The sequence below is a fragment of the Rhipicephalus sanguineus genome, chromosome 3, assembly GCF_013339695.2.
Source record: "Rhipicephalus sanguineus isolate Rsan-2018 chromosome 3, BIME_Rsan_1.4, whole genome shotgun sequence".
In the NCBI taxonomy this organism is placed as follows: domain Eukaryota; kingdom Metazoa; phylum Arthropoda; class Arachnida; order Ixodida; family Ixodidae; genus Rhipicephalus; species Rhipicephalus sanguineus.
Window position 1 is genome coordinate 124,235,875 of NC_051178.1, and position 9,656 is coordinate 124,245,530.

Here is a 9,656-nt window from a genome sequence, read left to right on the forward strand (position 1 = left end):
AGTCAAGTGACGTGGTGACCTCGTAGTTATGATGTCGAGCTTTATTCCATGAGCACTGTACATCAAGATCTTGCCACTAATTTTTTTTGGGGGGGAAGGGGGGGGGGGGGCTCTACAAATGCATTGAGTCCTTGAGCAATTGCTTAAAGTACAGAGACTAACATTTCTGTATGTATTGCCATTGGTGCTGCTGGTCTCCTGAAATACTGATGTTCTGTACGTACTGTACAATACTTTGTGGCACACCCTGTACTTTCATTACTTTATTCTAATTATGAAGTTTAATTAAAACATGCTTTTCACAATTTCTACACAATTTCTAGATGTGCATTTTCTCACCATGTGAGAGTTGGTGCGACGACCCATATGCTCATGCACACTTGTATTTCACAACTTTGCGCACACTCTACACTAAAATGTTTCGCTATACTTAGCTATTTATTCTATTTAGCATTTAATGTGATGATCTCCAAACCCGCAATTTTGATGTGTTCTTTGTCCAAAAGTAGGTCTACTTTAAAGTTGCAAGCTATGTTCCGTGTCTCTCTCTTGAATTAGTAAATAAGTAATTGTTCAAAACAATTATGGATGAACATGATGGTCTGAAGTTTTTGTCGGACGAAATATCGTCACAAGCCTTGTCCTCTTTTTCCTGCTGTTTATGTATTTCTCTGCATTTGTTAGACTCGAGTTAATACAGATTAAATAAAATGCGCAGGACTGCAAAGGCATCTCGCAGCGATATTATCAAGATATTACAAGTTGTTAAGCCTTATCTATAGTATTCTGCTGTGATGCACACTGTTGTTGTAATGTCCCAGAAATAAAAAAGTATGTGCACACTTTGCATCAGTACATGTTTGCCATGTCGTAATTTCTTGGAAAGGCACTGGTGACCGTGCTCAATCAAAACAGAACCAACCACCACGGCAGTCAGCTGACGAACATTTAAAAAGTCAAGGTGTTTCAGATGCTTTCAGCTTTAGTACCAATAAAGTGTAAACAAAATGGGCCACATTTATTTCCCTGTCACGACAACACCCCTACAGAAAAGGTGTGAACAAAAATCCCGTACACATACGCAAGCCCATAGACTCTTGCACCTGATGCAACCTAGTCGATAATACAAGGGTTTCATGCACAAGTTCTTTTGCATTGTAGTATACTGTATGATGTGGTAAGTTTGGCCAAGTTATATGAATCCATATTCTCATGATATCACCTTTGCGGCAGTTGTAACTTCTTCACTGCTTCCCGCACTGATACTTCAATGTGCCTTACTTACGACACAATGCACAGGTACACACAAGCGAGGCTGTTGACGCCGGCAGAACTTCAAATTTATTTGATTGCCTTAATTATTCCACGTTTCCTTTTAGTCTTGGTCTTTCCTTTTGGCAAAACTTGCTTGATATTGGCCTTGACAAAACATGACGCTTGGACGGTAGGGGGCACAGCAGCAGCTTTCGTTTTTTGCGGGGCACAGGAGGACGATTCTATTACCTCAACGCTGTCGAAACCGCCTTCATAGTCTGGAAATTCTAAACCGCCTTCTTCAGGAAGCTCAATGTCTACAGTAACCGACGAGGCGCCTCTACCTTCGGTGGCGCGGATTTCCGAATTGAGTATTCCGACCTGCGCTTCAGACGTGCCCTTGGTTTTCGTAAAGGCAGCTTCTTCCAAGAACGGTGCACTAGCTTTCTTGCTTTCACTCGTTTTTCTCTCCACGCTAACAGACGGCTCGGTAACTCTAGACTCCGGGACTGCGGGTGTTACCTTAGCGCAGGGCTTGTCAACAGTTTCATTTTCATTGTTCGATGCCACAGTGCTGTCATTTCCAGATGCCTTATCGGTATAAGTACCGGCGTTAAGCCGCACCGCTTTCAGGAAATCGTCGACTGACTTGGTAGCAGGCGCCGTACGCCGCAGCCCCAACGCCAGCAAAGAATGCACACTGGGCACCCACTCGTGCAGCTCGCTGGTACAAAGTACGGGGGTATTTTTGTGTCGTGCCAGCTTGATGAGTCCGTGCAAGAGCCTAGGGGGATCAGCCGACGAATTCAGTAGCAGCGCGGAGAGCTGATCCTGTTCCAGTGCTCGCGCAGTACCGTTCAACCCCAGTACGAGGTAAGACAGCTTCCTAGGATCCAAGGGCGCAGTCATGCTCCGAAAGCGCTCAAACAGCCGAGAACGACACTCGTTGTCAATTGTAGGCCATCTCATCGAGACCGGTGCGGCTAGCAGAATCTTTTTCCGTGCTTTAGGGGCCTTCGGCATTTTCGGATAGTTCCTTGTTCTTGAAATACGCAGTAGCTACACGGCAACTAACCAGTTGTAGCAGGCGATCACACAGTGAAAAGCGAGATGCAAGAGCAAAACACACGCACACATAAAACGATGATGCTGTGTCTGGCTGTGCTGAACCGCTGAACTGCACACGTGCGTTTTTGTAGCCTCCGTGATTTCGCCCGCCCGCAATGTGCCGCAATCTTAGAGGTCAAAATCATCCTATGCACGCATTTTATTATCATCATCATCAAAACAAACGTTCAGCTTTTTTATATCAAGATTTTTATTGTAGCGACAAAATTTTTAAAATAAAATGTTGCTCATAATTATTATTTACAGTTTATTTTTCATGCGTTTGCGCGAGTCGTTAGAAAAACTGTACACGTGACAGTGACGTATCTTTTAGTGCCAGTTTTTGCCGGTTGTCGTCTCTTTAAAAAAAATAAGCAGCTGCCGATCACCGCTCAACGGTGTAACCGTCTCGCCGATTGCGTTCCCGTGGAAGTCTTCGTTTTACCGTGAATTCATTCCTGGATTTCGCTTACAGTTTCTTAAATCAATGGCCGCGGAGGAAAGTCAAGGCGCAGGATGCGCCGCAGATGCCGATATAACGGAAAAAGATGAGCAGGTGAGGCAGTTGGTCTTAGGCTTATCCCCAAAAAGTTTTCTCCTTGGAGTCGGCTTCATTTCTTTGAAGAAAAAGAATGTGGGATTTCACGTTTCCTGCGAGGCGTCACTCTCGACTTTCGATACTGTTGGCGCTGCCTTATTTCTTGTGGGGTAGAGATAGGTTCCGTCATCCAGCCGCTACTGCTAACGGTTGTGGCAGTTAGCACACAATTGAACGCGTAGTTAGTGGCGTTCAACCATTGCGGCTCGATACCTTGCTATTCTGTATCCCCACCTACTGCATCGTATTAAGAGACTTGATGGATCAAAAGCAGTGTCATTTATGTCCAATATGCACGTGGCCAGCATTTGTTCGACACGCTCGCAATGCACACGAGTCGTTTTACTTCTCAGCTGCTTTTGCTGGACGTGACCGGTACTATGTGGGTCATAAATAAAAACCTGCTGCTTTATTCAACGTCCAGTGGCCGAGCTTACAATGCTGCAGCATTTCTCCTGCAAGAAGGGCTTCAGGAGTGCTGCATAATCAGCCACCATAAAGATAGAAGCACGAGAGAGATAATAGAGGCACACGCTATAATCTAAGAAGGGGGCCACACGCGTCAGCGCCCCGTCGGTTGCTTTGCGCAAAAGAAAATCTTCCTTAAACTCGACGGTGCGATACCATATGATACATCGTACGGTTAGAGTTCGCATGTATAAAAGTAGACAGGATGCTCCTGTAAACTTTGTGGTTTGTGTGTACCTCACTGTGTCATTATTTCAAAGCACGTCCAAAAATTGAGAAGTGCTTGTGTGCATAGCCGTAACATCAAATGTAAGATCAACCAACATGTTCTTGACTCATTTTTTTGGCAGCAAACGATGCGGAAAGCAGAAATGGAAGAAGAAGCAAAGTTCAAGTCCAAATACCCGGCAAACATGAGGCCCGGAGGATCTCTCTTCCTTCAGAAACGATTGAACAAAGGGGTGAGAGTCGCGTAGCACACTTTCCCAGAACTTCATGCTGATGGTGAATGGAAATGTAACGCATTCGTGATCTCTGCTGTAAGTGCACAAAACGCTTTCACATATGAGAGCCCACCTAATTGGTCCCTTGCAGGGAGCTTGTGGAATTTGTTGAGTATGAGCAGAGTTACGGGGATTTGCCGCACGCTTTAAGCACTTTCTCTCTCCTTTCGTACCAGTGAGCGCGCTGAAAGCTACGCATGGGGGTGATGACAAGGGGGGCAGGAAGATGCGTCCGTTTGTCAGAGCGCGTGGTGGTGGCATCATGTGGTGGCAGCGGTAATTTTGCAGCTCACAATGCTCAATTCTTTCGGTTTATGCCATGGTCATTTGGGTTTATGGCGTCATTTGTCGAGAGAAGAGGGAACAATTTCTAGCTGACGGAGAATTAATTGTAAATTCCAGGCCGCGTGCTGCGCTATGTTTGGCTCACGTGTTCTCAAGAGCCTCGACTACTGATCAGCAGCGTTTTCTGACCATGCTGAAAAAGTATTGCAGGTCCCTTTAGCATTATGTGATTGCATTCATCAATTTGCTTCCAGTTTTGGAGTATTGAATGCTTGCTGTGGAGGCATGGCTTGCCTGCACACATTTTCAGCGAAATTCATGCAAGTTATGTGATTTCTTGCAGTATGGAGAGGGTTAAACTGCTGTGATTTTTTTCTTGTGTATGCGCAGCAAAAGTATTTCGACTCTGGAGACTACAACATGGCCAAGGCAAAAGGCCAGAAAGTGGTTCCACGGGTTCCTCCCGCCGTCCCCCAGAACCCCACGGGGGAGACCATCCCCACAGTGGAGTCGCTGCCGCCACGCAAGACCTCTCTGGTACAGAGCAAGCTGGCCACGGGGCTTTCTTCCTAGGAAGTGCAAAGTGGGGCTGCCCGCCCTACGGGGCTCTGGGTGACATGAAACTCCTTTGCTGTTGTTGCTCCCCCCCCTACAAGATTGAAGTGCAGCACATGGGGGACATCCAGGAGATGTGCGTTTGCTCATAGTTGGGAGCACAGGGCTATTGGATCTGAACTGGTCAGGTGCTTATAAGATCAACCAGTCCCACTTTTGCTCGATTTGGCAAGACCGGGCCGACTGTAGGAGCAAGTCATTGATCTGGTGTTTTTGTGTTCTGGCAAAAGTTCAAAGGTGAATGTGCCGGTGCCCCTTTTGTTTGTTTCGGCTGTCAAGGTCTTCATGGTTACATTTAATTCGCCAACAGTGCAGCTGTCGTGATGGATAGATTTTGCCCCTGTATTAGTGCTTGTATAAATAGTAGTCTGAAAGGCTCGCCTTATTCGACAGTGGAATGGTGCATCTATACTCGAGAATATGCACTCTCTTAACGTTTTTATAGCTATATTCAAGTAAAACAATTTTACACAGTGGCACGCCTCCAAATGAAGTTGGGAGTGAACTACATTTAAATGTGTCTGCAGTTGTAAGTCTCTGATGTAGTTCATGATGAATTTCTTTTCCCTGGTAAATGTTATATAGTGTGCTTTGCTATTAACTGTACGATTTCTGCAAGAGGTAATTGCTTGACATTGGCCTCGTAGGCCTTATTAAGTAACTTCAGTGCTGACAGACCCTGCGAATCCATAGTTTCTGGACACCTTTCTTAACATTAAACTACTTTACGATTGAGCTGATCACATGGCATATTAGTGCAGCTGAGCGAAGGCACTCCCAAGTGTCTTCTCTGCACATGCAAGCACAAAGCGTTTGTCAGCATACACGCTTAGGATTTGATCAATGCCATGTCGGTTATCTGTTGCACCGTATGAACACCACTTCCTGTGCATTTCTCAAGCATGATTCAACTGTTTGAGCCAAACACATGTGTAAATAAAGTCTGTACAAACCTTTATGTGCCAAACTGGTATTTTAGTGCTCAGCCAGAGCTTTGCTGCAAGTGACTTTGAAATACCTTGCAGTACACTTGCTAGTATCATAGCAAGTTTTATTAATGTACATGAGCTTAGTACCAGATAGCTTCAAGAGCGCTAAGATTGAAATCAAAACCAATTGAGTAAAGTGCAATTCTTCAAGACTCATCATCATCAGCCTATCTTATGTCCACTGCAGTACAAAGGCCTCTGTCAAGTTACTGGTCATGAGTTCAGAATGTCTACAGTATGTGCACTAGCCCATCTTTATTCTTCAGTGAATTTCCTTTACGTGAGTAGCCTTCCCTGTAAACGTTTGGCCTAGACATATCTACCAATTCAAGGGTCCGGTTGTATGTCATAAATTCTCGTTCTTTCACCAGACCGCCTAGCACTATCTTTGTCTTCTGCATACTCATCTTCAACCTTACTTTGACACTTTCTCAGTTTAATTCCATCATTTTTTTGCAACCTGTTACAGTCATTGAAGTGTACTATGTCATCTGCAAACTTCGAATCTCCAAAATATTCTCCATTAACCTCTATTACTATTTCTTCCCAATCTACTCGTTTGAATACTTCTGCTAGACAAGCATTGAATAACAGTGGAGAGATTGCATCTCCTTGACAAACCCCTTTTTTGATTGGGATTGTCCTGCCTCGTGATTACGGGTGCCCCACTTGTGCCAGCACATTTTTTTATTGGCTTCTTTTTCAAAATTACATCTGAGCTGTTTGTAGACTCCTATACGTCATTACTTCAACATTGGGAATGTCAAGGTGACAACTAGTACTGATGTGTTGCTGGTAACATGTAGCATTTTTATTTTTGATGACCACCTTGGATGTAGCTGCTTGGGGGAGTGGAACAGCCAAAGTGAACTTGCCATCAGATTTATTGACTGAATGAATATGCTAAAGGATTGATGCAGAACCAGACTTGTATATGTTGCAGTTACCAATTACTGCCTCAAAAGCAAGTGATTAATTACTAAAAATGTAATTATTCTAACATTACATTCCTCCCAATTTTTGTACCAAATATTTCTTGGTCTTGCACCAGAAAAAGTCTTATGACACGATCTTGCATCAAAGATAACAGCTCGTGCTTGGAGAAATCCTGCGATTTGCAGTACCAGTGATCTTGCACCCAAGAGCAGAGTCTGCTTGCTTGACTGAAAATTCAACCGCCATCCATTTTTTAGCTATTTATGGTACTTGTGCAGGTACATGAGTAAAACCTCAGCCATGTGCATAAGGCACTCGTAAAATGTCACAAATGCCAGAACTCAGATGGCAAACTTGTAGAACTAAGGCTGAGTGCTGTTAAATAAGTATGGAAAAAACACAACCAGAGCAACATACCAAACATGGTGATAACGCAGACTACACAGCTCGCCTTCACAATGACACGAATGCAGTGTGTCAGAGTTTGCCAGTCAAAACATACGCATCCATGAGACTGCCGTGTCCATTGCATGGCTGTGGGCATGCTACGTTGTTCGCGCCAAACAAATGCTAAGCGTGGCATCTATGATAAGGCAAGCTTTAGAAAAAAAAATTATAGTGATCCAAACAAGGCAGAAGTAGATGGAGCCTGGAAGAGGTGGAACATTCTTGAGCCGGGGGTGTCGCTAGAGCCAACATTTCGACAAGTGGTCTTGTCCTCCAGGCAGCAAACGTCCCTACCTTGACACCACTTGTTGAAATGTTTGCTCCAGTGACATCCCATGACTTATAGCGAGTGTTGCAAAGTAAAAAAAAAAAAACTAATTGATTACATGTTCTAGGTGGCCCAGACCCAATGTGTATGTGATCAAAGGAGTCTTGGCAAGAAAATCGCAATGCCACAACAGGGACTATCGATGCTTCAGACCGTTTGGGTTACACTTTCTGTGCAAGAGACCCTTCTCTATGTAGGGGAAGCTACAAAACAGTGGCCATCAATTTCATATGTAGTACAACTACTTGTACAATGTGTAACAAAGCTGGCAAGTTTCATGGCAAGAAAGGCCAACTTGGCCTTTCTCGATTGGGAAATGCCAGAAGTTGATTGGCAAAAAAAGTTGCGAAAGGTTGCAGACAAACTTACAGTAGCAGCCTGGGTTTGCAAAGCTCTTTGTTCAGAAGTGTTTCCTAATGGTCAGTGCCTTCACTGTGGTGTTGCTGAACCGGGCCAGTGTTTGTGTTTTAAATCACCTGCCAAGTAGGGAAGCAAGCTTGCTTCAATCATCAGCAGCAGCCTACTTCCTTGAGAGCTCAATGAGAAAGCCATGTTTTTCTCCAAAAATGTAATTTGTAGTATTTAATGTTAAAACATGACTGCAACAACATCAAGCATACGAAACACTTTCTTGTCGCCTTGTGGTGGCAGCTAGCTGAAATGGGAAAGTAAATGTTTAGTGGTCATACGTGACTCCAGCTGAAGAGTCCAGCAAGATGCACTTTACATTGTCTCATAGGAGATGCAGCTCTGCACCATGTCTTTGATGTTCTTGTTCTCCATTGCTGCGGCTACTCTTTCTTTGTCGTTGATCTGCTTGCTCACTGCAAAGGCAAGTGAAACTTTAGATTGTTACATGTTCTTCAGTCTGTTGTAAGGAATTTATTTTTTCTTCAATATTCCACTTTTTACAGTTATCTGCAATTAAACAAGTAATGTCTGTCCGACACAAGAGTCGATTTGGTTACATATACGTACTGTGATGGGAACATCACTTTTAATGGGACATGAATAATGGCCTCACATTCAGCAGCGGTTGTGTGAGAACCTTCCTTGATGAAGATATCTAGCTGGAATAAAAAAATAGACTATTTTTCACTAAAGCATCAATTATGGCACACTGGGCAGTTACACTCTTACTGCTATGTTAAAGTTAATAGCAAAAATTATGTTCAATATTCAGTGCAAAAAGCGCGTAATTTAGCTAGTAGGCACCAGCTGGTAGCTACACGTTTTCAGTGTTTAGTTTACTGGCAGCAACAATTTTAATGGAGGTTACATACCTTGAAACTGTAAGGCAAGTTTTCCTCGGAGCTTCGTTCCTCACACAGAGTCCTGTATGAGTAAAAATTTAGGAAGGCAAGTTTCAACTTGCGACAGCGCTTCTTTCTGCTCACCAATAATCGCAGCGAGGATGGCAATGCGGCACGGTCGGTATTAGGGTGACGCTCACATAACTGTACGCGTCTCGGTCGGTGCTCACGCTTATCTCTTCCTCAGATACAACGCCGAGCTCTTCCAGTGTGTGAGGCTTCTCGGGATCACGAATGTCTTTAATCAGATCTGCGAGCAAAACAACACACTTCTCAGGCACTGCGGAACATTGTTACAAGGCACGTAGACTTATGCTGCAGACTTGTTTACCGTAGACTTCTTCGATCAAGCCTCCGAGTTCCATCATCGACTACACCCATTTTTCGGACACGGCAAAGTTATCACGGCGGATTCGTTGCGAGAGACGTCAAGGATGAGACTGTCAAAAAAAATTAAACATATGTAGGGAAGATTATTTGCCTTACGTCAACTAAACTTGAGCCAAAGAACTCATGAGAACACATTGTTCCGGTTAGAAATAGCGAACAAATAGGTGTGGCAACAGGCAGACCTTTACCTTTGAAAGCTCCTTCGCGCATTTTTCATGGAACTGCGTAAAACATGGCAGCAGACGCCGCGGCATTTTGTCGTTGCAGCAGCTACTGTCCTGCTGGGATAGTTCCCCTTCTGGCTTTCCATCGTACGCACAAGCCAGACAAAGCCACAGCCGATCGAAGACTCCAGCACCAGCAGCAGCATCATCGCGATCGTGATCGCGATTGCATCATTCAAGAAATTTCTTTACGTAGCAG

General features: G+C 44.2%; 3 protein-coding genes across 3 annotated transcripts; 1 reads left to right on the forward strand and 2 right to left on the reverse strand.

The window, feature by feature from the left end:
- Positions 1–1,318: 1,318 nt before the first annotated feature.
- LOC119387069 (uncharacterized) lies at positions 1,319–2,454 on the reverse strand. Its single transcript, XM_037654372.2, has one exon. The coding sequence runs from the start codon at positions 2,275–2,277 to the stop codon at positions 1,342–1,344; it is 936 nt and encodes a 311-aa protein (XP_037510300.1). The 5' UTR covers positions 2,278–2,454; the 3' UTR covers positions 1,319–1,341.
- A 232-nt stretch (positions 2,455–2,686) lies between these two features.
- On the forward strand, positions 2,687–5,075 carry LOC119387073 (cAMP-regulated phosphoprotein 19). The gene is made up of 3 exons (XM_037654375.2): positions 2,687–2,917; positions 3,778–3,888; positions 4,606–5,075. Exons 1-3 carry the CDS (start codon positions 2,849–2,851, stop codon positions 4,786–4,788), a joined length of 363 nt encoding a protein of 120 aa, XP_037510303.1. The 5' UTR covers positions 2,687–2,848; the 3' UTR covers positions 4,789–5,075.
- Positions 5,076–8,177: 3,102 nt separating this feature from the next.
- On the reverse strand, positions 8,178–9,552 carry LOC119387072 (MIP18 family protein galla-1). The gene is made up of 6 exons (XM_049413365.1): positions 9,422–9,552; positions 9,175–9,283; positions 8,928–9,093; positions 8,814–8,865; positions 8,555–8,600; positions 8,178–8,354 (listed from the first exon to the last, which is right to left on the reverse strand). Exons 2-6 carry the CDS (start codon positions 9,209–9,211, stop codon positions 8,254–8,256), a joined length of 402 nt encoding a protein of 133 aa, XP_049269322.1. The 5' UTR covers positions 9,212–9,283; positions 9,422–9,552; the 3' UTR covers positions 8,178–8,253.
- Between the last annotated feature and the right edge of the window lie 104 nt (positions 9,553–9,656).